General features: G+C 49.6%; 4 protein-coding genes and 1 non-coding gene across 12 annotated transcripts in view; 3 read left to right on the top strand and 2 right to left on the bottom strand.

Moving 5' to 3' along the window:
• SH3D19 (SH3 domain containing 19) overlaps positions 1 to 5,196 on the top strand; it is an 86,835-nt gene extending 81,639 nt beyond the window's left edge. For 5 of the 7 annotated variants that reach the window (XM_055794623.1, XM_055794628.1, XM_055794630.1 and 2 more), the window contains 2 exons: positions 449 to 549; positions 1,879 to 5,196. In XM_055794623.1, the coding sequence (XP_055650598.1) occupies positions 449 to 549; positions 1,879 to 1,995 (218 nt within the window). In that variant the 3' untranslated portion in view covers positions 1,996 to 5,196. The remainder of the gene's footprint in view (positions 1 to 448; positions 550 to 1,878) is intronic. The other 2 variants (XM_055794625.1, XM_055794627.1) reach the window with 1 other exon arrangement.
• A 2,481-nt stretch (positions 5,197 to 7,677) lies between these two features.
• On the bottom strand, positions 7,678 to 11,991 carry RPS3A (ribosomal protein S3A). Its single transcript, XM_005232510.4, has 6 exons — positions 11,833 to 11,991; positions 10,899 to 11,002; positions 9,520 to 9,707; positions 9,149 to 9,357; positions 8,449 to 8,558; positions 7,678 to 7,840 (listed from the first exon to the last, which is right to left on the bottom strand). Exons 1-6 carry the CDS (start codon positions 11,892 to 11,894, stop codon positions 7,719 to 7,721), a joined length of 795 nt encoding a protein of 264 aa, XP_005232567.1. The 5' UTR covers positions 11,895 to 11,991; the 3' UTR covers positions 7,678 to 7,718.
• On the bottom strand, positions 8,119 to 8,188 carry LOC114010830 (small nucleolar RNA SNORD73). The gene has a single exon (XR_003552502.1). It is a non-coding gene; the product is annotated as a small nucleolar RNA SNORD73 (small nucleolar RNA).
• Positions 11,992 to 15,295: 3,304 nt separating the features above from the next.
• LOC101917090 (ribonuclease CL2-like) lies at positions 15,296 to 16,355 on the top strand. Of its 2 annotated transcripts, none has more exons than XM_005232548.3 (2): positions 15,296 to 15,402; positions 15,816 to 16,355. In XM_005232548.3, exon 2 carries the CDS (start codon positions 15,822 to 15,824, stop codon positions 16,251 to 16,253), a length of 432 nt encoding a protein of 143 aa, XP_005232605.1. In that variant the 5' UTR covers positions 15,296 to 15,402; positions 15,816 to 15,821; the 3' UTR covers positions 16,254 to 16,355. The 2 variants fall into 2 exon arrangements, with proteins under 2 accessions (XP_005232605.1, XP_027635785.1); XM_027779984.2 differs by having other exon boundaries at positions 15,297 to 15,396.
• Positions 16,356 to 21,990: 5,635 nt separating this feature from the next.
• Positions 21,991 to 24,767, top strand: MBOAT4 (membrane bound O-acyltransferase domain containing 4). Its single transcript, XM_027779868.2, is given in 7 exon segments — positions 21,991 to 22,039; positions 22,157 to 22,364; positions 22,916 to 23,131; positions 23,405 to 23,619; positions 23,622 to 23,645; positions 23,648 to 23,707; positions 23,710 to 24,767. Coding segments are annotated over 7 exon segments (1,530 nt in total). The 3' UTR covers positions 24,468 to 24,767.
• Positions 24,768 to 26,928: the final 2,161 nt, after the last annotated feature.

The following is a 26,928-nucleotide window of genomic DNA, read 5'->3' as shown; positions in this document are numbered from 1 at the left end:
AAGAGCTGTTAGAGCTGTAAATAACTACAACTGCTCTTTCTTGGCACAGAACTACTGTAATCCCCTTGAAGCAAGGAATCAACAACACTTGCTCTCCTCAAGTTCCTGTTTGGTCCCCAAATCAATGCAGTCAAACCTTGACAGAAGAGACAAAATCAGAATTTTTTCCCACAGTTTTTGCAAGTAAAGCAAACATCTAAGTGAGCGAACTTTAAATTTAGTCCTCCTAGAAGCAGAACCATGAGAATGTGTTAGTACTATAAAATGAACTTGTGTCGAGATTTTTATTCCAGTAAGACAGGGAATTTGCTAAGCAGCAGTAGTAATAACATCTAGACGTGCTGTAGCACAGTAGCGGGGGGGGAAAACATGAGAATGACAGGAAGCTTCTCCAGAAAGAGAAATTTCTTTCATTCCAATCCAAGTAATTTGTCTTGTCCTCATTTAGCAGCCAGGGTAGAGCTGTCACAGTCCGTAGGAGGGAAGAAAGGAAAAGCCAAAGCTCTTTATGATTTTCATGGAGAAAATGAAGATGAGCTTTCCTTCAAAGTAAGTACCTCTCTTAGCCCAATTTTCCAAAAGGTCTTATGGTCCTAAACAATGCTAAAAAATAAGATTTATCCACTGTGAAAATAGGCTTGGAACAAGAAAGAATGAAGGGCATAGACTAGGCATAGATATTAACACAATTGATAAACGGTCTCTCTAAAAAAATTTCTTTCCCTTACTTCTTTTTTGCATTGGCAAAATCTTCATTGAAGACATTGAAAAAGAGGTCAGGAGTTGCAGAATTCCCGACTTCTCTGATCGAAGACAAACCAACCTCATTTTGCAGTGCATTCAGCTCTCAATCGGTTGATATCGTCAAGGGAGCCCCTCTTTTAACAAGACAGACAGCAACAGGGAGAATAGCAGTAAGAGTGCCGGTGCTACAGCAGCAGTGCCTCAAAGGGACACCTAGTACAGCAAAATCTGAAAGTTTGGCAACACAGCACACAGTTGCCATGGGAACAAGGGGAGAAATTAAATACTTGCTGGATGCCTAGATAATATTAAGAACCATGAACAAGAAACAGCGTGCCCTGTAGATTCAGTCATGATTTAGGTAACTCTGTCCTCAAAAGCTGAGAAACAGCAGACCCAGATTTGGGAGGCCCAAAATTGTGTTTATCAGCTGGAAGACACTATTTTTCCCTTCTAAAACTAGCAAAAAAATTAAGTTTCAAGCATTGCAAGCTGCTAATGCTAAAGGATATAGGTGATTCTTTAAAACAGAAAATGGTAGTGGAGGTACTGGAAAGAAGGCCGGGGCCAGGATGGTATTTTAGATGAGGGTGTGGCATGGCACAGTGGGAACAGGAACAAGGAGCTGCAATTTTATTTTCAGCAGCTACACTGAGCACTTTCCTTTTTGGGAAAGGCAAGTTTCCAGAGGAAAAAGGCAAGTTTCCAAGTGCTAGAAAATATTAGGACTAAATTGAAGGAAACAAAACCCCCACTCTGAAGTGTTTTAAGAAAAGAAACCTTCATAACAGAGCTGGGAAACATACCAAAGTACCAAGCAAGGCAGGGGCCCGTGAGCCAGCCCTCTAACTTACCCACCCGACCTGGAGAGCTGAAGTGATGCAGAAGTACCCAGCAGTCCTATCTTTTCCTTCTGGAAGGCTGTAATTTTTCAGCATAGACAAGTATTTACCCCAAGAGAAGCTTCAGCTGGCTTTGGCAAACCATCTCAGAGATGTAACCAACAGAAGAGACTGGCCACATCCTACATCTTCTCTTTTTTGATTGATACTGCTTCTGAATAACATCAGCTACGCCTGCGTTAACACTCCGCACTGTAAGCTGTACTGGCTCACATTGCTTCTTCTCTTACAGGCAGGTGATACAATAACAGAGCTGGAATCTGTAGACGAGGACTGGATGAGTGGAGAGATACAAGGAAAGTCTGGGATATTTCCCAAGAACTTTGTTCAGATTTTAAAAACACAGTGAAGTGTTGCCTCTTTGTACTCCCTGCATGTGGGAGAGAATGTTTTCTATCCTAAAGGCACAGCAAAGACATCGTGTTTTGACTATCAATGTTTTGCACTACTTTTTCTAGACAGTCATATTAGTATCTTGAAGTCAAATAAGAAAATTTTAGTCTTTTGTGACAGTGTATGTAGTCATGCTTCATGAATGCTCTGAGAGCAAATACAAGCAGGATTTTCAGTGGTTTTCAACTAGGGAAATACTGTGGTGCAACACCATTTTAACTTAAATAGCATTCTAGTATGTTTACTATCTGGTATTACATTTATCATGCACAAAGTCTGCATAAAGTAAGGTTCTTTGGGCTTCTTTAAAAACTTTAAAATCCAGATTTAAAAAAAATGTTTTTAAGATATAATTACAGCACTCAGTATGTAGATCAAGTTTGATATTCAGGTCTCATTACTGCTCATTACTTCCACATTAGCAGTAGAATCCACTTGTTATATGACTTAGAGGATAAGAAAGATAATATATTTCATAGTAGAAAAATATCAAATCTAATACTGGTAAGAGGGAAAACTCAGAAACAAATCCTTGTGTAGTATTCTTTTCTTAGCCCAAGCTGCTTATACAGGACAATCACAAAAGTAAAACTTAAGTATTTTGCCTCACAATGAATAATGTTCAAATTAGTAAGAATCATCTTAGACCTTTCTCCCTTCCCCTAAAATCCTTTTCAGATACAGGTTTAGATTTTTCTGCTGCCCACTGTCCTTCAAGCACCATTGTACCCCTCTTTCCCAGCTGAAGCTAGCTGTGACAGCATTTACTGTTTTCTCCGATCCCCTCCGTGCAGTAGCTGCACTATTCCAACCATTTGCCCCTCCGTGCCCTTCAGCTAAGCGGAAAGCCAGTCTTCACTCGTTCTGCGTTTCATTTGTCACTCAAGCACCGAGATATACTTCAGTAATGCTATTCCTATCCTTAACATGAAGGATATTACACAGCCGCGGTTTTAAGCTTTCAGCAGACACGGGCTTAGTTTCCAGTTTGTTACCACATACCAGCTCTACTGAGCATCATTACAACTGGTCTGTCGAGGCCTTAAGGAAAACACGCCTGGCAAGAAGGTACTTCGAGCAGCTCTAATGAAGGCATTTAGTAAAAAGCAGCAGTATGACTTGAACAGCAAACTAAGACGTGATTGAGGTAGCGTGACATAAAAGGAACTTCTGGCAGTAAACTCCTTTCTGCAACACCTGGCTTCTGACAAAATAGTTAAATGCATCTTGATTAACTCCTAACTTCATCGGACTGGAATAGAAAGAAATTATGCTGCAGCTGGCTTTGATTGCTGACAGTATTTCATCACTGTCTAACAAAAAGGAACCAGTAAGCTGTTGTTACGGGTCGTTACTTCAGAGACATGCGGATCACCAGGCACCGGGACACCCTTAGAAACTTTTTCTTTGTGCGTCTGCAAGTTCAGGCTGCAGAAGCGCCCACAGTTGAGCAGCAGACGGAGGCTGGAAACGAGAATGACTGACCTCGAGACGTTTTGCCTTAGTCATGTGCCTGCCTGCAGCTTTATTGATAGGAGGTTTAAGGAATACAGCAACAAACACCTACTGCTACAAAAGATCAGAGTGCATCTAAATTGGTGCCAATGCGTGCTGGGGGGGGAGCCCAGAGCCCTCCCCTCCCCCTGCACTGCACTTTGGTTACCACCACAGCCGGCATGAACAAGCTCACAGCCAAAATTGAACTGAAAGATGCTCCCACAGCAGGGAACGGGCCTCCAGTCTCAGTAGCGGACTGGAACTCCGGTGACACAAGCCCACAGCAGAGCCACCGGCACCTCGGCACCACCCTGCTCTGCAGTCAGTCACACCACAGTACTCGCAAATACCAGGCGCAGGTGTCAGCCCTCAGCTCCGGAACCTTCACGCCCCAATATCATTCAGACAACTAGGGTATGAAGATCACACAAAGGTTTAATGAGCAAAGAATTTCACTTTAACTTTCTTTACGGGGATTAACATTAGAAAAACAATTATTATGGGCTATTCTAGGAAAATGGAAACAATTTATACAGCTGTTATTCAGTTTTACCTTCCCCAACAAGCCTATCCGGAACTCCTGTGGAATCAAACTTTAACGTAAGTCCACTCTGAGGACAAGTCTTCCCACTCTCCAAGTTCTCCTGCCCACAGATTCCAAAGGTTTTTGTTGTTTATTCCAATAAAACAGCCATCTCCTCCTAGAGAAATCCAAGTAAACAGATAGCTTTCCAGACTTGCAAGCCCACTCTACTTTTCAGCCATGAACTCTGAGGGGATCCCCCTTCTTCCACCATGACCTGTGCCAACACAATCCCTGAACCTCCAGTGAGAGCAGCAGAACCCAGCAGAGCCTACAGCAACAAACCCAGTACCCGGGTCCCCCGAAGACGTACCGCATCATTGTGGTGGTGTATGACGTTTACTTCCTGTTTGTCTGGCAGTTTTCTAAGATTTTGATACAACTCTCAAAAGCAGAACTGAATTTTTTGATATTTTTTTTCAGTTTCCTCTTCCCTGTTTTTATAACTGTGACCAGTTGTTTTTGTAACTTCCACTGAATGTTTAAAGTCAGTGCCTATCAGCAGGTAAGACCACTCTGCTTTATTTTAATCACCTCCTCCCCACGACGCAGGGCAGGAAGAGCGGCAAAGCCTGATGTTCAGCGCAGGGAGTGCCATCCAAGGGCTGCTCGTGTTGCTGCAGGCAGCTACAACAGCATAGTTACTAGAACTGAAAACAAAATTGGATGGCTTGGCTTTTACAGGAAGGGATTTTCGTAAGACTTGATGGCCTAGGATCACCATGAAACGGCATACAGATCAGAACATGAAATTCCTAAGGTGTACAGTACATAATCTGCCAAAAAAAACCAAGAATGAGGTGGAGCACAAATCCTAACTGCAATATAGTAGCAAATTTCAGCTGTAATTTTTGAAATTCAGCTAAACCTCCATACATTAGTGTGATAATAAAAGCCTCATTTACCACAACATTTTCTGTTTGACCCACCCTCTGGAAGTATCTTCAGGAAAACATCTTTGTTCTGTGTACAAGTAACAGTGTCATAAATAAATATTTGTTAAGTCCAGTAAGTTTGTTATGGTACCTCTGTAAATTAAGAATGTATTTAACCAATAAAATTTTTATAATTAAGTCATGATGGCATTTTAATTGTCTTACACTGTGGATAGCTGAGCTTTCCATTTGACATGATAGATCTCATTCTGCTTATGTATTTAACCCGAGGCCAAAAACAACCCACAAAACCACCAGACCCCAGCCCCCAAACAACAGTACAATGATACTGCACCACCTGACAAGTAGTCCAAACCCCTCGGAGAATCCCGATGGCTTTAACGGTTTATTCAAGCCTTCAGCCTCAGGTACATTTCACACTTGCCCCCTGCAGAATCTCTATTTGCTACCTGCAGCAAGCAGCTGCCATTGTGGCACATCACACAAGACAGTGATGCTCTACTCTTGCTTTGGCAAGATTACTTGTGACAAAGGCATGGGCTGACCCTGAGCCAATGAAAAATTCTACATGTACTTAGTGCGCTCTGCTGACTGCTGCAATTCATACACTGTGATTTTTCACACGGTATTTGTATAGGGGATGCAGAAAATCTTCCTTCCTGCTTGCTTTCCCCCCCATCTGAAACCACTTTCTAAAGCTTGCATGTCGTACTAGGCTTTCTGCAACGTAAGACTCCTCAAACGTACAGCTGAAGGAAAAATTAACAGGAGAAAAACACAGTAGTTTTCAGAACCACCTTAGGATTTTTAACTCTCCTAGTCTACGTACAGAGAATACAGGCCAGTTGCAGTCCCTTATTTTATTTGCAGATTTTTCTCAAAGTATTTAGAAGTATAGTAATATGAAATGCAAAAACCTGCAGAGAGCCCTGTCGAACAGTCACCAAGCAGAGAAAATACAGGCAACAAATCCGTTACTGGAAAGCTCCGACAGCTTTTATTCTGATGCAGGGCTGGAATATATGGACAAATATATATATATGTATATACACACACACCTGCATTAGAACTTAGTAGGTTCAAGGACTTCCAGCCTAAATCGTGGTTTGTTTGTCTAACTCCAGTAAAGAGTCCTCATTTTTGTTGAGAGATGTCCAAGATGTGGAGGGACGTTTTTTGCTATTTATGGCTTCAAGAACCTGACTGCCTGGGACGCAGAGGGGAGTGACACCCACCTCAACACACAGGTGACAAGAGCAAAGCAGATTAAAACCAGCGCTATTCCTTTCTCCTGTTTTGGTATCAGGCAAGTTGAGCACTCACTATGCTTCCACTATACAAACCAGAAAAAGCAGAACAAGTAGGCCTAGTATTTACAACCCAACAAAGACAGTTACCCAGTTAGTAAATCATGGGCTGTTCTAAATATCATCCCCCAGATTAAAACAGTCACTTGGAATCACAGCATGAAACAGTATCACCTACAGCCTTCTAAATAAACTAGAAAACATTCTTTTCATTTTGCATAGTATTTGCTCCAAACCAGAATTACCAACCAGGAAAAGGTGAAAATCCCTGACGCCAAAGAGCACAGCATCACGGGTAGCGTCCCTCTGCCTCTCCCCTAGTATCTTTGTCACAACAGTAACATTTCTTTATGTTCCTCCATTTCTTGTCCTCGGCCATTTCCCAGCTTACTGCAAGAGCTTCCGCTATCTCAGCCACCTCCCCAAACAGGCCAGTACTACTCTGTTCTCAGGTTAAATCACAGACTTTTCAACAATTTAATACCGCTAAGTGTAAGTCTGTTGCCCAATTGTAAACAAAACATGCTAATAGTGCAAAATACTACTTGTTTTAGCCAGAAAAACACACTCTTCAATTATTAGGCCAGCATAAGCTGAACAAGAAGCAAACCCGCTATCAGATAACAAAAAAAGCACTCTTAAAATTTACTCAGAAAATCACTTAAGTGTACTTTATTTTCAGGGCATTGAACATGGCCTTTTTATGGTAGCATTTTTTCCCCTGACATTCCAAAGGTTTTTCAACTATGATTATGGTTACTCCCCAGTTCTGATAGGGGTTAAAAAACCCCACATACAACCCTGCTCTTGAGCATATTCTGCCTTTCTACACTGCTCAAAACCAACCCTGCTTCCATAATCATCACTACAACTTAAAGGTCTCCGCATCTTTTGACCATCAGCGACTAAACCTATCCCATGAGAGGTCACACTGAGTTACCACCACGAAGCTTAGACATACACATATGCAATTTGCATGTACGTAGGTCTGGATAAACCCCCCGAGACTTCCCTATATAAAGAATTCTGGAACAGGTTCCCTGTGTGGCACCCCATTCACCCTGTACAATGCTCCTCTTTCACCAATACAACAATCTCTGCACAAACCCACAAGTTTTCATGAGGACCAAAATTACTGGGAAAAAAACCACAGACTCCTCGATACATTGCACTTTCCACCTTTCAAAAAGGACAACCCACCATCTTCCACCCACATCCTAACACTAATCATGAAAAAAAATATCTCAAACAAGTGTTGGTTTTTTTTTCCCCCCAAACCAAAGGGAAGAGGTTTACCTTATTAAAACCCATCCATATATCCAGTACCAATAGCAATATAGGCAACCAAACGTTAGTTCTGTATATTAGGACTTTTATTTTCCATCAATTTTTAGTTTCAGACAGACTCTTGCACGGGTGGCTCATATCCATCGGCTCGCTCTACTTTAGTGCCTGCCTCATCGCCAGAAGGTTTTCCAGCACCACCACCTTCACCATGTAGTTCCATCAGCTTGCCCACTAAAAAGAAGAAGCATTATGAACAGCGTGAGGTGCACCTATTTAAACAATTTCTTTAATTGCTGAATTGTTTATCACATACAAATTAAACCACCAGAACAGTTTAAAGTAGGTATGATCAAGTCCATTCCAGAAAGCTCACACAAGGAGATGCTGCTGTAGTTAACTGGCAGCCAGACAAAAACAAGTAGTGAAGCGCTACATAATGAAATTACACATTAAACTTTTATTTTTCTGAGAAGAGGTAAAGTCAAGAACCTACTACTGCGTTATATGGGAATGTCAGAAAATGGGAAAATGGAATCATTCCATGTCATCTGGGACCGAAACATTTTGTCATCATTCATTCCCAAGCCAAAGCCTTTAAACAGTCAGCAGCAGTTTCAGGCAAGAATTCAAAAAAAGCTCCCAACTGAATGATCACTGCTTGGCTGTCAAGCCTGAAAGCCAGATGTCGGACTAGAAGGACAAGTGTCCTTTTCACTGCTACAGCTACTTAAGCTTATGATGCTGCTTTAACATCTTTATGCAAAAACAAATGCATTTTAAACTAACAGCTTCCCACATCCTCCTCCAAGAACATTAAAGGTTTGCAGTAATTGACTTACATTCAAACTTGGGCTTCTTCAGCATCTTAACCTTGCGGACATAGACATCATGAAGAGGGTAGATGGACTGACATGCCTTCTCTATGTCTTTGCCAATGCTGTCTGGGATCCTGAGAAATCAGAGAACACACCAGTACCAGAATGTTAAAAATTGTGCCTGCTTCTTCATGAGCAATACAGGCTTAAAATAATTCTTAAAACTACATAATACTCTACAGAAGTTTGAATCATCAATACTGCCTTTGTTCTCTTAACCATTTTCTTCAAGTATGTTTAGATTTTAAGACATTTTCCTTGCAGTGTTAGAAGGGATATAGTACAAGTGTGCTCATTTTGAGAGCAAATCTGCCATCAAACTTCTGGAAGCAAACACCACACTTTAGAACACTTCCTTCTGCCAGAAGAACCCAGAACATCCACAGCCCCGACCGATTCAGAAATACAATTTTAGCCTGTAAAAACACGAATCAAAAATCTATGTAGATCCTGATTTTACATTTACGTAAACATGACGGTTGATGGAAGTCAGAGAGAACATTTGAAGAAAATGGCACCTTAGCTTTTAAACACAAGAGGCACCTTGCCTGGTCTCTGCCAAACAGTACGTGAAGGACCAGCATTCCCTAAGTACTCAGTAACAAGTGACCAACAACCAACTTATCTGAACCGGGCAGGGGGTGGGGGAGGAACCAAAGCTTACAGCTTATTGACAACTTCTTTCAGGTCATTGGTTTGGACCTCTCTGGTCATGATTTCCATCATCTTCTTGCGAATCTGTCGAACCTGCTGATGCTGGGCATACGAGGTCTTGCGGATTTGGTTATTACGCTTCTTCGTAAAACCCACACAGAAGAGGCGCAGTAGGTAACCATCGGTAGTTTTGACATCTACATGGGCTTCAATCATTGTCTACAAAAGAAACGGTCATTTATGATCAGCATGACAGACAGGTTTCTCAAAACTGCACCTGATGCTCATTAATATCTGCTGATGCCACTTCAAACAACATGTCAGTGGATACCTCCTTTCCTAAAAGCCCTAGCAACAACACAGACCTTGCCCTTTACACACCTGCCATTTTTTGACCATGGAGCACATTTTATCCCGGGTGAGGTCCATTCCATGGAAGTTGGTCAGACAATTTTTGCCCTGAACATCCTCAGTTACCAGTTTAAATTTACGGAAGGCAACCTCATCATTCTGCAGGTCAGCCAGACTCACTTCAAATACACGACCCTTCAGTCCATCAGAGGCAATTTCTGTATTATGAAACAAGATAAAACACCTTTCATTAAAATTAGAAAAGTATTATTCAAATCAGATACTCATTTTCATTTGATGTTTTCTAATAGTAGGTGATGCCACTAGCTTCACAGTTCTCAAGTCTATATGTATATTGACAAAGTCAAATCAACTGACAGAACAAAATACCATATTGTTACCTATGTAAGGAATCTTTGGAAGATAATTATCTCAGATGCTGAACAGAAATAGCAGTATACTGCAGATTCCAGTATGTTTAATTATTTGAGGGTCTTTTTAGAACTGGAAGGGGTTCCCAAGTATTTGGAAATTATGAAAACTAATTAAAACATAAACATAAAAAGCCACACGTGCTCAGCAGATAAAGCAGCAATGGACACATTACTAAGCAGTCATCTCACAGCTCTACCTGTAGGAATTAACCATTTTAACACTGGCTGACATACTTGGTTTACAGTGACCCTTATTTTACTTGTTTCACATATACACAGATCAAAATAACGATCATTTTTGTAACTTTTAAGTGGCAACTATTTAGCCATTCTACACAGCTAACCTTCCAAAAACACTACGACCTGTATCGGGATCCCTGTGCATTCCTAACAGAGAATTCCTTTTCCTAAGGTGTGCCAGATCATATAAAAAAACTTTATTATTCAGTGATAACATCTACATACACTCCCATTAAGTTAGCAATTATAGCTCTCAACAGAGATTGATTTACCTAAAAGCCTCACGTTTCAGTCTCTTTTAACACTATGGTATTTACAGTCCTATTATGACCAAGGTCTCCTGTAACACTGCCTCCACATCCCCCTCCGTGACAATCAGAATGACTTCGTAGTTCCTCAAACTCGTCACGCTACTACAACAGCGGTTCATCAGCAACTGCAGCCATGTCCTTCTGTATCATACCCATGGTCTAGCACTCTTGCACAAACAAGGACCACACTGTATTAACTTCCCTACAACTACTAAGGTCATTTGTTTAAGCAACTCAGTCAACTTAAGAAAACTCAAAGCAAATCAGTTAGAAGTACGTTTTTTTAAAAAAAAACAAAAAACTTCCAGGTTCATAATATTATGAGCAAAACCAATTTGTCAGCAGTTCTTTACTCAAGTCTCAACTGGAGCTAGCAGGTGGAACAAATACATCTCCCTCTGCTGCACAAAACCCCACTACTCACTAGTTCCTTGAGTCCTGGTGACAAGTGTCTTCCCGATGTTTCGGATATTAAACATTGCTGGTGCTTTGACATCATACCAGTCCTTTTTGGAGAAAGGATCAACCCTTGATTTAAATAAAGCAGAAAAGATATTTTTATACGGACTTTCTCAGATCAAACCAGGCTGACTGAAGTAAGACCTTTCTCCCCCTGTGCCTTCTGAAATGGAAAAGCAAACGTCAACATTTTAACGTGAATAGGTTGGCAAGTATACGAATACAGACAGTTAGCATTACTTACTACATTGAGGCAAAAATTCATTTAAATTTAGTTCAGAATGTCGGAAATCAACTGCACAAACATCATAAAGCCACGGTAACAGAAAACCATACAGCGCTACATTTCTGCTACCGCGCAGGACCGGTACAGGCAGCGCGCTTCACCCAAGCCCCCCACGAAAACCCCTTCATTTCACTTATTGACTTCTGCAGCTAACACGCACCAGGCACAAGGCCGCTTGCGCCAACGCCACCCGCGACCCCCCGCTTCTGCACCGAGCAAGCTGCGCCAGGCCCGCCAGCGCGCAGAACCGCTGCCAGGCGCAGGCCTGGCCGCCCCGGCCCCTGCCCCCTGCCCCCCGCCCGGCCGCCCAGCGCTCCCCGCCCCGCGGCCCTTCCCGGCGCCGGGACAGCAGGCACATGGCGGGGCTGCGGGGCGGCCGGGCCCCGCGCCCTCACAGCGACGCCCCCCGCCGCCATCCCCCGCCGCACCGGGGCTGCCCCCGCGGGCCGCCCCTCCCGCCGCCACGCAGCGCGCCCCCCGCCCGGCCGCCGCCATGACAGCCGCGGCCCGCGCCCGGCCGCCGCCATCCGCCCCGCATCCACGGCATCCTGCCGCCTCGGCGTCCCGCCCGGCGCCCCCAGGCCCCGGCTCCTCCTCTCCCGGCCGCCCTTACACTTTCTTCTTGGCGCCCTTCTTGCCGCCCTTGGTGAGACGCTTGTTCTTGCCGACCGCCATTGGTCCCGCCCCGCCGAGGAAAAGGCCGGAAGCAGCTGCTCGCGCGAGATTATTCGAGAGCGGGGCTCGCGCGAGAGCCGCGGGGGTGGAGACGTTCTCGCGAGAGGGGAGGGGGCGGGCGGCCCCCTGGGACGTACCACGGCGGGACGGAACCAACGGCGCGGGGGGAGGAGGGGGGCGCCCCCGCCCTGCCGCGCGATCTGGTCTCTACCGTCGTGCGCCACCGGCTGCGCGGAAGGGCGAGATTTAAGGGGGTAAGAAAGAAATGAGAAGATCTCCTGAAAAATACAGAGTGCAAAAGCTCAGGGCTGTGTGTTTGCAGGACGCAGCGCACCCACGACACCAGCCGCCCTGGCCGCGCCGGCCCCTGCGCGTTCGAAAGGCGGGAGGGGCAGACGTGAGGGGAAGCGGGAGCTGGGGCCGGGGTCGGGCCCTCTGCGGGGCGAACGGCATCAAACATGGCAGACCGGGAGGGTGCCAGGCAGTGGCTGCTGCCGGACTGTGCACAGATCCCGCCTTCGTGGAGGAAGAGGGGGGAACGGCGGGGCTGGGAGAGGGAGAAATAATGTCTGTGGCCTCTCTTGTCTCCTTACAAAACCACACAAGGAAGAAACAATATTTTAAAAGCCCAGCTGCCCTGAGATCACGCTGAATGAGGCTTTGCCCATCCCATTCAAAGAAACTGAGATGTCTGGATTTTTGCCGCTCTTACAACTTAGACTGAAAGTCTCAGGCAGTCGTGTGGAGAAGTCACGTCCTCTCGCTGAGAGGACAGTGCCTGGCAGCAGGTGCCAGGGCGATGTCCCTGCCCTGGCACTGCCCCTCCTTGCTCAGCACTGGGGAGCATGGCCCCGCTGTCAGATCTTTCAGGACCACTGAGATCCAACAAGAGCCCTGTACCCCCTCAGCCTCGCCCCACCACCCCACCACCCCACCCACCTCTGGCCCTCAGAGCTCTTCGTGGGGCACCCAAGCCTCCTCCATGTGCCTTACAGTGCACCCCTGGGTCCCCAGGGAGCCAGCAAGGTGCCTGGCCACCAGGGCACACAGAGTGCTGCTCTGCGGCACCTTGGCTGAACACGTAGGTGCTCAGAGCACGGCACCGGGGATGGGAGATGCCCGAGGAGGGCAGCTGTCCTGCAGGCAGCCAGGGATGGCACTGCCTATCAGACTTGTGCAGATGTGCGGCTCCAGTGGGCAGAGCATACCGGGATGGGGTTTGCTGCTCTGGCTCTGCTCAGAGCAACAGCCCAAAAGGAGGTGCCGCCTCCTGCAGGTTCTGTGCAGCCAGTAGCCTGCAGCTCACAGGTTAAATCTGGATGGGGGTTTTTCCTCTGGAGACCTCAGGGTGAGGTGGTTTGTGTCACCAGGGCAGAGACGCATGGTGGTCATTCTCCAAGGGCTGAAGGGCTGAGATAGAAAGAGAGCAGAGACCAAACCCCTGTGTCTGCAGAGGCCCCAGGCATCCTCTCCAGACAGCACCAGCCCACCCAGCCCTTCCCACGCTATGAGGAAGCTGAGGCACCAAGGGGCCAACTAGAAGTTGCTGGTCTGGGTGCCCCAAGTACCTCCACTGATTCCTCCTCTCCACCCTGCGCAGGGATGCAGAGCCCACCTTGCCCGGGGCAGGGCACGCTGCCCTCACTGAGCCTGCAGCTTCTCGCTCTGATGCCTCACGTGCTGCACAGTGAGCCCTAGGCACACGCAGTCCGTCACCCCTGCACTCCCCAGCAGCACAGCCCTGGCAGGCCATGACAGCCTGACCATCCGCCTGCCTCCCTGCAGGCAGGGCTGGCACCGGGGTGGCACAGGGCAGCAGCAAAGGGGAGGGCATGGGGCAGTAGGAAGCTCCCATCAGCCTACCTGGGTGGGCCAGGATGGGAGAGGGAGATGCGGTGGGCAGTTGGGACTACCCTGGGACAAGAGGGGACCACAGGCTGTGGTTCACTAACAAACCTCACGGCAACCTCTGGCAAGGATGCCTGAGGGTTCTCCACGTAGGGTAGGCTCTAGCACAGGTAGCTGTACCATACCAGCTAGAGACAGCACTGGGATGCAGGGCTGATGGCAGGCCCTTGCCGGGCATCCAAGCTTGTTCCTCCTTCTGGGGACACCATCGCCTTCCCACCCACACCAGGACAGTGGAAGGCAGAGTGTGATGAGAATGCCCATCCTCCTTCCACACCCAGCAGGAGCAGGGTCTTGTCAGCCTCAAAGAGTCAGCAAGGGGGCCATGCGGATCTGCCGTGTCTGCGAGTTTTTGGCCAGGTGCCTGAACTGTTCCCACTGCAGGGGCTGTGCAGCCTTGAGGAGGATTTCTTGAGAGGCCCACAGAGTGTAGAGATGCCACCACAGCCCAGGGCAGAGCACTCTCCACCTTCATCATGGCCAGTCTTTGGGGAAGGTGGTGCCCAGAACTGAGCCTACCACAAGCTGAAGTATATGGTGAGCTTGGGACAGAAGAGGGGGCAACTCTGCTGTCCTTGGGACAAGTAGGTCAGGTCTGATGGTGACACACACTTGAAGGGTGCATCTTCTTGCAGCCTGTAGCGCTAGTGCTGAGGCCCACTCGTGGAGTGTCAGCATCCAGACATGTCATTGTCCTCCTTGAATCACTGGTGGGGCAAACTTGGTTGCTCATGCAGAAGAGAGGCAGCTGAGGACTCCTGTGACTTTCTTCCTCATCCTCTGTTTGCCACTTCCCAGCACAGTCTCTCTCATGTCTTTGAAGAGAAGGATGGAAACCACTTGTACCTGGTGGTGACACCTTCTCCTGGGCAATGTATGCCTCTCCCTCTGGAGGGGACACTCTTCTTGGGGCTCCAACCTGCAGAACCTCTGCAGGTTCTCCCTGATGAATGGGGGAAAGGGGTGGGAGTTTTTGGTGGGCTCAGGCTGGCTTCTGGCTCTTTGCTTGTCTCTGCCTCAGTGGAGTGGCCAGGAGCATGTGAGGTGGCGGTGGGGCAAAAAGCATCCTGGCACTTCCCAGGGGTATGAACTTGCCTGCAAGAGGGCACAGGGGGAAGGGACATACAGCTCCTGAGCACATGTGGGGCAGCCATGGACGTACCACAGCATCCAAGAGGGGCAGGAGCATCTGTCAGCTGCCCCAGAGGTGACGCTAACATCCTGCCCCCGCACCAGGGAACTAGGCATCTTGCCCTGCCACCCAAGCAGACCCTGGTGTCCTGCCCGCCATGGGACACTTGGCCAAGGTCAGAATGCATGGTCCAAGGCAACATGGGCAGGGGGCACCTGAGGGGGACATGTGCAGCCAGTCATGTGGTTCGTTAATGACTACCTAATGACCTTGGGGGCTGCGAGGGGGAGTGGGGCCTCCTGGCTACCCACACGCATCCGCTGGACCTTGCTCTTTGCCCTGCCCCTCCTCCTGGATCCTTGCCCATTGGGCCCAGCTGGGGCCAGTATAAAAGAGGCACAGAGGAGTGGGAGGGAACCTGGAGACCCTGAGGCCATAAGGGAAGCTGAGGCACATACACAGGTGCGGGTGAGGGATGTGTAGGGGACCAAGAGTGTCTGTGGGAGGGGACCATGAGGAACTCAAGCATCCAGTGGGAGGGGGAGGATATGTAGGGGATCCCAGTGTCAGAGCAGGGGTGGGTCTACAGGAGACCCAGAGGTCCAGGGGGGTGTTCTATAGGGGACCCAGGCTTCTGGGGAGTACGGAATTGCAGGGGACCCGGGGTCCATGGGGTGTTCTGTAGGGGACCCCGGCATCCAGGTGGGATGCACAGATGGCCCAGGTGTTGGGGCTGGGGGGGAGGGGGCATGCATTTAGAGGGGGTTTGTGAGGGACCCAGCTGTCTGGGAGGGGCAATTTGTAGAGGACTCAAGCGGTCAGGGTGGGCTTTCCGATCAGGGGCCCAGAAGTCCTGATGGCCCCGACCCCACTTTCCCCAGGTACCCATGGCAGGCTGGGCCTTATGCATGACCCTGGTGCTGGCAGTGCTGGCAGAGGCAGTGGGCGAGAGTCGCTATGATAAATTCCTGCGGCAGCATGTGGACCACCCCCAGACATCCGTGCTTGCAGCGCACCGCTACTGCGAGACCATGCTGGCACGCCGGCGGGTGACGGCCCCGGGACGGGCCTGCAAGCCCTCCAACACCTTCGTGCACGCACCGGCCGAGGAGCTGGTGGCTGCCTGCACCCAAACACCTGACGAAGCGGGGTTCCACAGCACCCCGACAGCCATGGGCCTCACAGCCTGCCGCCTGCGGGGGCGGGACACTCGGCCCCCTTGCACCTACCGGGCCCGGCAGCTCCAGCACCATGTGCGTGTTGCCTGCGTTAATGGGCTGCCCGTGCACCTCGCTGGCACCCACGCACCCACCCAGTGAGGCTTGACGTAGGGGGGCTGTAGGTGGGGACATGGATTCTTCTTCCCACTGGGGGCTCTGTTGGGGCCTGCAATAAAGGAGTGCCACAGGCCTGGGTTCTGACATCAGCTTCTGGGGGGACCCTGCAATCCTACCCCTCCCTAGGTGCCCCTGAGCCTCCTTGGGTGCCCCCGACCCTGTCCAAGGTGGACCTGGCCCCCCATGTGCCTCAAACCCCTGGGTTTTCCCAACATCCTGGATGTCCTACAGCCCCTTAAGTCACCTATGACTTCTCTTGTGCCTCATAGACTCCCCTTTCCTGGGTGCACCACAACTCCCATGGATGCCCCATAATCCCCCCGGGGTCCCCTTGATCCCCTGGATGTGCACTCAACTCTCTCCCCTGGTGTCCTGACTCTGGGTGTCACATTGCTTTCCTGGATACCCCATAGCTCCTGCAGGGTCTCCCAATCTCCCATGTGGCCCATAACCCCTGGGTACCCCCAGCTTCCCCCATGTCTGCCCCATAAATCCTCGTGTGCCACACAGTCCCCTCTGCCACATGCCTATGACCCCATCTGGGGCCTCTCCAGGGCTGGGGCCGCTCTTGGGCCCGCTCTTGGGCCCACTTGACATCCCCATGGAGCTGGGCACTGTCTGGGGCCACACACAGCCTTGAACCACCACCCCACACACACTGTACACACACAAAAACACAACACCTGTACGCAAGCAAACACGCCATGCACACCAAGCATGCACTGTGCACGCGACAAACAACCACACACCATACTTGCAGCACAAAACATACACACAACATGCATACACAGCACAAACACACACACCCCACACACATACACACATATACAAACAAATATTTTCTTGGGTTTGGGTGGGATTTCATGTGTTTCAGCTTGTGTCCTGTCACTGGGTACCACTAAAAAGAGCGTAGCTCCCTTATCTTCATCCCTCCCCATCAGTACACTGATAAGCTTCCCCTACCTGAGCCTTCTCTTCTCCAGGTTGAACAGTCCCAGCTCTCTCAGCCTTTCCTCCTATCAGAGATGTTGCGGTCCCTTCAGCAGCAGCAGCAGCCCTTTGCTGGACTCCCTCCGGTGTGTTTAAGTCTCTCTTGTGCTAGGGAGTCAGCACTTCCATCAGGACTCCCTTGACAACAAGACCAGAGCAGAGGACCCCCAGCCTGCTGGGCTGCATTAGGCAGAGCGTTGCCAGCAGGTAGAGCAAGATGATCCTGCTCCTCTGTTCAGCACTACTGAGATGTCCCAAATGCACTCAGAAATTGTAGCTGAGGAGGAAAAGAAGCACAGCAAATGGTCTTCCTCATCCTTTTCAATTGCTCCCCATCCAAAATGTCTCTTCCTCATGTGCCTTTAGTAACTCAGGTGCTCCTTTTCTGTAGCAGAAAGGCACTTGGAGGGCCCTCCGTGATCTGGTGAGCTCCCGCTCTCAGCTGTGCCCTGGTGAGGAGAGCTGGACACTGGAGAAGAACTGCGGTATTTCAAGGGCATTTGGGGCATTCCTGGCCTGACAACTTCCAGCAGATTCACTTCTCCACCCTCCTGGCCATGGGAGGAGGTGGGAGGGCTGACCCTCTCGAGAGGGAATGCCTGGGGTCTCTGCAAGTACAAGTTTGATCTCTGCTCTGTGTCTTTTTGCCTTGGTTCTTCAAAGCTTGGTAGAGGACTCCAGCCTCTCCATCTGTTCTCTGGCAGCTCAGATCATCATGACACTGAGAGAGAAAAATATCACCACTGTGAGTTACCGTTACCCTACAAGCCTTGCACAACAGGCTCTGAAGAGCATGGGAGAGGTGGCACCCCATCTTGGGTAGACAGCTCTGAGCAGCAGTCCCAAAGCAGCAATGCCAGTTCGGGGATGCCCTGCACACTGGGGCTACCTGAGCGTGCTGTAAAGTCAGGGTTGGTCCTTGCACCTTCCCTTTGCCTGCAGGGCAGCCCCACCCCTCCAGCACATCCTATCCCATTACTATGCTGTTGGTTCATCCCTCTGCTGTGTTTTCCCCTAAGAAGCAACTCTGCTTCTTCAGCATATGTTAGTGTCTGCTCTTTGTGAAGGCTAAAGGAAAAAAAAAATCTCAGCCACAAAGGAATCAGGATCATCCTTGAGGCTGTTAGCACATCCGGTCTTTCCATCAGCCAGTGGCAATGCAGGTCATAGCCAGATATTTTACCTCCGAGGCAAAGCACCAGTTGATCTTCTGGCTTCATAACAAGGATCAGAAAAGCTGTAGCTGCTCCTGCCATCTCCAAAAGAAGACATCAGGATGAGAACTGACTCTGCAGGGCTTGTGTGTCATGTGAAAGGGGATGGAAGGGGAACAACAGCATGCAGCCTTAGAGCTTTTTTTCCCCCATCACTAGCTACTATGCATGGCCCTTAGAGCTGCATACCTCTTGTTTCAGGAGCTCTGTGGTGAGGTTGAGGGGAACCAGCGCAGGAGATGGTCTCCAGTGATGTCAGTCCCTGTTCTAAATGTCCCAAAACATTAGGAGGTACAAGAGGATCCATCTCCATCTGGCCTTGGTCTCAACGCTGAAAGAGAAAAAGGAGTTCCTAGTAGGATTCTGCCTTGAAAATAAGTCACCTCTTTTGCCACTGCTGACACAAGGCAGAGCACAGGGCTGACCCCTCATCCACACCAAGTTCAGCTGATGTGGCTGAGCTGAAGAATTGCAAGGCATATTGCAGGCAAAAAACTGACTTGCAGAAATTTCACTAAATTTAATTTATTACCAATTAACATACACTTTGAATTACTGATTTGGGTATTGAGAAGCACAGAAGATATAAAAAATTACATGAGAACTTACGGAAGTGCCTTTCCTCCCCCTTCCCTGTGCACAACATCAGACTTCATGAGTGGGATCACAGCTGCCATGAAAGACTTCTGCACTGTCCTTAAACTACTGGGCTGTGTAGTTTTGTGTCGCTTTATCCAGAGACACAAAAGGCCTTTGCCACAAGCAGCGGTGGGCTGTTTACAGGCAGTGGTCAGCAAATCTGTAAGGGCAACAAGCAGCAAAAAGCTAGAGTGGGACTGGTGCCTGAAAATAAAGGAAGGATTGTTTTCATTTTTGTGTTTTAATAAACCATTGCATTTATTTATAAATTCCATTCTCATTTAGGTATTTTTGTGTCCTGCCCATCACAGCCAAACCTGAAGTCCCAGGGTTTGTGGTTGTTTCTGCCTTGTAACACCACAGACAGAAACTTTCATCACCTCAGTTTTGTGGACAGGAGTTAAGCAGCTTTTCTAAGGTCATAGAGAAAGGCTGAGACAGGAGCTCAGTTCAGGCCTCCTGAAACCTATTTAATGGCCTCCCTTCCCATTTACATGCTTTTCTGTGGAGAAAAGACAAATCGTGTCAGTCTGACTAAAATAACTTTTTTTTTTGCTTTCAGTGTACGTTTTTCAATTTGTGGCAAGTCCTGCAGTGGATCAGTACAAGCTGCATTACAACAGGCAACCAAACCTGCTCCCAAAACAGCACTATATGCCACCAGGAAGGCAGCTATAAACTTTCTGGATACTAGCACAAAGCTAAGATTTGAGTCATATCTGCTCAAATTTCATGCCCAGAGTTTGCTCTGACAGTGGTCAGCCTGCTCTTCTCATTTGCTGTATTCCAAACAATTAATTCCTTAGCCATGAACTGGGCTGTTGCTTGTTTAGTACATGCAAATGAAGCAAATAATGTTCTCTCACATGCTTCACTATAGCTCACATGCTTGCTTTAAGATCATACTTCCACCACCCAGCATCTGATGGTATAAGAGAGGCATGAGCAGCATGTTAACATTCCCGGTGCTACGGTGGAAATTTATTTCTGCTTCTTGAAAAGCAATGGCATTTTTGCAGAACCATAGCAGGGAATTGCTTAAGCAGGTACTGCAAAGGCTTTCAAAAAATATTTACTCAGCAAAGTCAAAACTGGGCTCCGTGGATTTGGCAGAACAAGTCCCATGAAACTGGGCTGTCACTGCATGCCAAGCATGCCAAAACTGACAAGGAAAAAGCTCCCCTCCGGTGCTATTGCTTGCTCTTAAAACATACCTTGCACAAACACAGCAAAATACAGCTGGTTTCTCTCCAGCTTTGCTCTAATATTTTTTTCCATGGGGGTTTGGTCCCCCACCTTCTTATAACCAAATAACTCATCCAAACAATGTGGTAAGCATTCCAACATCACAATAGCTTGAAAAGCTCGGTGAAGAGTAGAAACATTCATAAAAATCAGACCTGATATATTTTTAAAATAAAAATATCTTTTTTTTAAATAGCATGGTTCTTTCTGTAACTTTAGGCATGAATTCTGCTTTTTATCGTAAAACAGACTAATTCAATATTTTGAAGCATTTGTCAAAGGAAGGGGAAAACCTTACTTCTTCTACCTCTCCAATGTTAAATTTTTTTCTTCCAGAAGGAAATTCCAGGGTATTCCTCTTCGTATTCACACTAAAATAAAGATATCAACTGAGTTTTTTTAAAAATCCATGAGCTTTCCATTTGAATTAGTCTGGGTTTTGTTAGCTGTATCTCACAAAGAAGAATAAGTCCTTTAGACTGATTTTCTTAGGCTTTTTCTGTAAGCACAACAGCAACTGGCTTCACATCACCCTAGAGATGACTCTTCAAATCACCTTTCGAGTCTGGCCCAAAAAAAGCCCTTTTGCTGTTTCATAAAGCACATTTTTGAATGAATGCACAGTTTAACTGCAGGGACTAATTTCTACCATCACAAGGATCTCTGTGAGTCCATATTTTTTCTATTTCTTTATTTACTTCAAGAAAAATTGTTTGGAGAGAATAGAGCTATTCCTTTGTCTCTGGTAAATGAAAAGGCTCTGTAGCTTGGGCTGAGTGGTGGGGCTGAGGGACTCACCATCCCTTGTCACTGAGGAGTGGCGGAAGCCATCCCCTTTTCTGTGAGCAGGGTTTTAAATACTGGGAAGTTCTTACCTCTACCCCATAACAAATGAGGCCAGAGCCAGTAAAAAGTCACAGCTTTCTGTGAAGGACTGAGCTGAGAGGAAGCAAAGAGAAAGGACCAGGCCTCTGGGAGCACCTGGGGATTTTGCTCTGAGGTGCATCCCAGCATGGCACACATGGCACACAGACTGATAGAACTGTTTAGGTTGGAAAAGACCTTTAAGATCACAGAGTCCAACTGTTAATGTAGCACTGCCAAGCCCACCACTAAACCATGTCCCTAAGCACCATCTACATGTATTTTAAATACCTCCAGGGGTGGTGACTCCACCACTTCCCTGGGCAGCCTGTTCCGGTGGTTGACAACCCTTTTGGTGAAGAAATTTTTCCTAATATCCAATCTAAACCTCCTCTGGTGCAACTTGAGGCCGTTTGCTCTCGATCTATCCTTTGTTACTTGGGAGAAGAGACTGACACTCATCTCGCTACAACCTCCTTTCAGGCAGCTGTAGAGAGCTATAGGGTCTCCTCTAAGCCTCCTTTTCTCCAGGCTAAACAACCTCGGTTCCCTGGGCTGCTCCTCATTAGACTTGTTCTCTAGACTTTTCACCAGCTTCATTGCCCTTCTTTGGACACGCTCCAGCCCCCCAATGCCTTTCTTGAGTGAGGGGCCCAAAAGTGAACACTGTATTTGAGGTGCGGCCTCATCAGTGCTGAGTACCTGTGGCAGCTCAAAGAGGCTTTTATCTTGGCAGCCCGCTCTTGCTGTCTTTGAAATATGTGGTAATGGCCCAGGCATCTGACCGAGCAAATAACCAACCCCAGCTTTTTCCACGTACACAGAAACCTTGGGACAGAGGTGCTTGAAGGAGTCAGCACTGACGAATGCAGAAAATGTACTCCTCTTGCTGCAGATACCTCTGTTTCCTTGGCTCTGCTTTGTTGTTTTGAGGTCCTGCCACATGTAAAGAGGAACCAGAGCAGCCCTTGGCTCAGTCTTTGCTCCAGGCGTCAAAGGCAGCTGAAGAAGCAAGGTGCTCGGTGCACTGGCCAGACCTGCTCATCCTTCTCCCTGCAGCCCCATACCAGCTGGTGGCTTTCCCCCTTGCTGCTCTCTTCTACCACCTCTGTGCTTCAGGGCACCTCTCTCTGACTGTCTGGTACGTGGCTGTCACCCCTGCTGCTGCACCGAGGGCAAGTCCTGCCTGTGGATGCTTTCTGGGGGATCTCCTGGACCGAGGTGCAGCGGCACACATGGTAGTAAGTCCCTGCTAACTCAGGTAGGGACATTTGTATGGCTTGGATGTGAGCCGTCTCCAGTCCTGCCTCTGTGCACCGGGGCCAGATCAAGGTCGTTAAGGAAAACCAGCCAGGCCAGCCACTCCAGTGTTGTAAGAGATGGGTTTAGGGGTGTACCAGGATGAGCACATGGGGAAGGGGAGCAGGGAGGGAATGGGGACTGTCTTTGGTGTGACGAGGATGTGGGCCAGGCAGGGCCAGCAGTATCTATCTGCTGCAGTCCCTCCCCATTCCTGCTTGCGGACACGATGGCACTGGTGATTCCTCAGCCCAATGACAGGCCAAGAGGCAAACTATGGGGGGGCTGTGGAGGCTGTGGAACCAGACCAAGCCCCACTTACCAACACCCTCGCAGGAGCTTCAAGCCTCATTTTCCCCAAAAGGCAGCCAAAGGGCATCTGATCTCTTCTAGGTACATATTCCTCCTTGCTGGAGGATGCCTCCTCACCGGCATAGCCATGGGCAGCTACGCTGTGTTGCTCCTCATCCCTGCCGCTGGCTCTGTGCTTGTCCTCCTCTCCGTCAGCCCAGCTCGTGCCCACACCTGGGTCTTTGCTCTCCAGGTGTCCTGGCAGACACTCTGCCACCTGGGTCTGAGCAGCCTGGAGCTGGACCCTCAGGATGCCAGGTAAGGCTCTGCCTCCTTCCCGTTCCTGCCCTCGGCTGGAAGCCTTCCCGGCCATTTTGTGGGGGTGGAGGCCCCCTGGGCTGCACTGACTGTTCCACAGCCAGCAGCCTCCCCTCTGGCTCCGGCCACATCCCCGTGCGTGGGCGACCCTGCGGGCATGGCAGCGCTCTGGGGACGTGGGACAGTGCTCCCCCTGCACGTGGCCTTGCACCTGTGCCTCTAACGCGCCCTTCGAGGGACTCCCAGCAGCTCTCGGGTGCCCTCTCCTTCCAGGCCAGCCGTTGCCCTCTCTGCCATCATGCTGCTCACCCCGAAGGCTACGTCTCTGGCCCTGGATGTCCACGAAGGGCTCGTGCTGCTCCAGCGGGGCCAGGGGCCTCTGCAGCCCGCGCTGCCCCTCTGCAGCTACCTGCCGCCTTCCCCAGCCCTCCTCGGAGGGCCCCTGTGCTCCTTCCGCAGGTTTCAGGTGCAGGCCGAGTCCTGCGGGGCTGCCCCTGCCCGCTGAGGGCCGCCGGCAGCGCCGCCTCTGCGCCCTGGCCCTGCAGGGGCTGCGTGCGGGCTGGCGGCGGGGCTGGCTGGCAGGCAGGGCTGTGCTGGCCTGGGCTGCCTGCCCCACGCCCGGCCACGGGCCCTGCTCCTCGGGCCGGCCTATTACCTGTGCTGGGTGCTGGATGAGGCCCTTCTCGAGGCCGCGGGCTTTGGGCTGGAGGTGCGCCAGGGAGACCTTTCCATCCGTGACCTGTGGACGCTGGAGAGGACGCACCACCTGGCCATCTTCACCCGAACCTGGAACAAGAGCACGTCCCGCTGGCTGAGGAGCCTCACCTTCCAGCGCTGCCCAGCCCAGCCGCTCCTAGCCACCTTCGCCTTCTCCGCCTGGCGGCATGGTCTCCGGCCCGGGCAGGTCTTTGGTTTCCTGTGCTGGGCTGTCATGGTGGAGGCTGACTACCGCACCCATCCCTTCCTCAGTGCCCGGGCCACCTCTCAGGCTGTGAAGATCCTCTACTATGGCACAACCTGGCTCTTCACGCAGCTCATCACTGCCTACATCCTGGTGGCTGTGGAGACTGAGACCTTCTGCCTGCTCTGCCTGCTCTGGACTTCCTGCAACAGCATCCTTCCCCTCTCCTACAGCCTCGCACTGCTGCTGCTGCCGCTTGCCGAGAAGCTGAAGCAGAACTGAGCCTGTCCTGGGCTAATGTGTGCCACCAGTGGGGCACACCTCTGCACATGTGAGCACGCAGGGTGGGAAGTGCTATTGGCCAAGCAATCTCATATAACAGCATCCCCGGAGAACCAGGTTGGCTTTTACTCCTGGGATATCCCCCAGCTTTGAGGACTGCTCTGAAGCAGGGAGGCAAGGTCACCAGACCACTGGGCAGGAAGGCTTCCAGCCCCACTGCCTACCCAGTGTTTGTCCTGGGGCTTTGAGTCTCATTCTCATCTCACAGAGGAAGCACACCATCTCCCCACCAAACCCATTTGTGCCACTGGGAACCTGAGCGCAAGGAAACAGGCTGGCAGTCTGTCTGGGGACAGCACAAGAAACTCCCCTTTCCCCACACAGCAATACTACTGGGTCGTATGGGTCTGTGGTGTTCCTCCAGCGATTGCTCCTCAGCCCTGTCCCTGTGGCACGTGGACCCCAACCTGTGTTCTTAATTAGATACCTTCTGCAATCCCCACTCCCTGAGTGGGTGACAAGCTTGTCCACCAGGGTGCAGGGTCAGGTGTGTCCTCTGCCACATGGGGAAGACGGATGATCCATCCCCTCTAGGATTCTTGCAGAGGATCCTGGGCATGGAGGCAAGAACGCCAGCTAGAAAGAGGGGGGCTACTGCCCATAGCATGCTGAGGACAGCACAGTCAAGGGGAAGTAAGCCAGCAAAGTCCTGAAACTTGACTGTGGCATTCAACCGAGGCTTACGTGTCACTCTCCCCACAACAGCTACACAGCAGAAACCCTAATGCACTTCTCCAGCTCATGCATTGGTTTAGGACCCTAAAGCCTAGGACTGTTTAGGCTGGAGAAGAAGCATGAGCTACCACAGGGGAAAGTATCAGGAAAGCATGAAGCTAAGAGTTTCTGTTTATAAGACAGCAAGGAACCACCCACCAAATCTCCAAGTAATATAGCTGAAAATGCTACAAGACTATTGTTGGCCTCTGGTCTGCTGGGCATGCTGCTTCAGGGTACCAGGGCCAACACCAGAACCAGTCTCCAGTGCCCAAACTCAAGGGAAAGCATTCTGATCACGTTAACAACCCTGCCATGCAGGCCCTGTACCAACACCTATATCAGTGTTTGCCACTCAACTGAAACTCAGCACGCAAAATGGATCCAACCTTGTTTTATGTGGGTTGGTTGGATGTTTGGCTACTTCTTGAGTCCTGCTGAGCACTCAGCCCAAGCTTTGCAAGCCACTTGCCCCACATATTATCTCCCAATTGCCAGCACAGCTTGGATTTGTTGTGGCCAGGCCCTGTCTCCTTCAATGCTGTCCTGTAGAGCTGCCTCCAACTTATTCCCTACATCCATGCCTAGAAACTGAGTCATCTCTTCACCCTATCTGAAAAACATGCTGGGCTTCTTCAGGCAGGTTCTCCAGCTGTTTCATCACTCTGCTAGCCCATGTGAGACCACATACAGCAAGCCAGGGCCAGACTCTCCAGGGTGGCCCACAAGTCAGTGGTTCCCAAGTCAGAATGCTCCTGCCACCTATGTTGGAGGGAAGCGGACCCAAGAGTCAGATGCAAGAAAGCCAGTGTATAAGAAAATCCCCGACAGCCGCAGTTGGAGTCATCCCACATTCTTTCAGCAGGCAGGGGCCTGCACAGTCTTCTCCCTAAGGGGATCAGGGGAAATTCAATGCAAATGGGTGCCCAGCCAAGGAACCATCCCCTCCCAGCAGCAGCAACCATAGCCAAACAGATAAAACAAAACAAAAAAAAAATGCAGGTGAGAGATCTGGAGAAGATTCACAGAAAGCGTACGAAGTGTCAGAAAACCTGGGGAATTAAAATTGCCCCAAGAGAACAGGCTTGATCTGGAGGTGAATCAAGGCTGGAGGAAAGTACTTAAAAATTTCTCCCCGTTTTGAGCTGGGACGGGGTAGCTCAGCTAGTGACATCCTGTCTCAGCTCTGCTGATGCTGGGCTCTCTCCACGTGTCCCAAATCCACCCCTTCTCCAAGGGCTGCAGAACTGGTGCCAGGAGCAGGGCAGCTCATCTCCACCTTGTGTTGGGGTGAAAGAGTAAAAGCAACCCGCAACCTTTTGGAATATCTGTTTTTCTGAGCAGTGCCATGGCCTCTTTGCCAAGCTGAGTGGCTGCTGTATGTCTGGAGGGAGGGAGAGGGGCTGGAGGGAGCCAGGCCAGCTTCTCCATCTTCCATCATGCTGCTCTTCCATAGCATCTGTTGGAGTAGCATATTCATAGTGCACCCAGCCCTATGCATTTCCAACTCAAACACCAGCAGCAGTAAGGCCCTCCCAGACCACACGCCAGCTCATCTGTTGATAAAGGGGTTAAATAAATGCTCGACACAAGGGACAGGTGAATTACCAGGTGAAGGGAGGGAGCTGTAGGTATGGGGAAAGCAAAGCAACCTGGCCCTGACTCCCCCCTACAAAGGCCTTGGAGGTGAATTGGGGATTTTCCATTTCATTAACTTTACAAGGGGTAATTCCCAGCATGCAGCATCATCCTCACGAACAGACCCATCCTGGGCTGTCTCTCTCTCTCACTCTTTCACAATCAACAGCCTGCACGGCTGCACCCACTAGACAGGAAAGCC

The sequence above is a fragment of the Falco peregrinus genome, chromosome 2 (genome assembly GCF_023634155.1).
Source record: "Falco peregrinus isolate bFalPer1 chromosome 2, bFalPer1.pri, whole genome shotgun sequence".
Classification (NCBI taxonomy): domain Eukaryota; kingdom Metazoa; phylum Chordata; class Aves; order Falconiformes; family Falconidae; genus Falco; species Falco peregrinus.
Note: the sequence above shows the minus strand (reverse complement) of the source record. Positions and strands in the feature narration are given on the sequence as shown.

What these genes read in the sequence shown, in the direction of transcription:
- LOC101917090 (XM_005232548.3), top strand. Translation starts at nt 15,822, where the DNA reads ATGGCAGGCTGGGCCTTATGCATGACCCTGGTGCTGGCAGTGCTGGCA.
- RPS3A (XM_005232510.4), bottom strand. Translation starts at nt 11,894, where the DNA reads ATGGCGGTCGGCAAGAACAAGCGTCTCACCAAGGGCGGCAAGAAGGGC. An exon ending in CACCAGGACTCAAGGAACTA is followed by an intron (nt 9,708 to 10,898) that starts GTGAGTAGTGGG and finishes TTCATAATACAG; the next exon opens with AAATTGCCTCTGATGGACTG. An exon ending in AAAGAAGTTGTCAATAAGCT is followed by an intron (nt 8,559 to 9,148) that starts GTAAGCTTTGGT and finishes CTGATTTCTCAG; the next exon opens with GATCCCAGACAGCATTGGCA.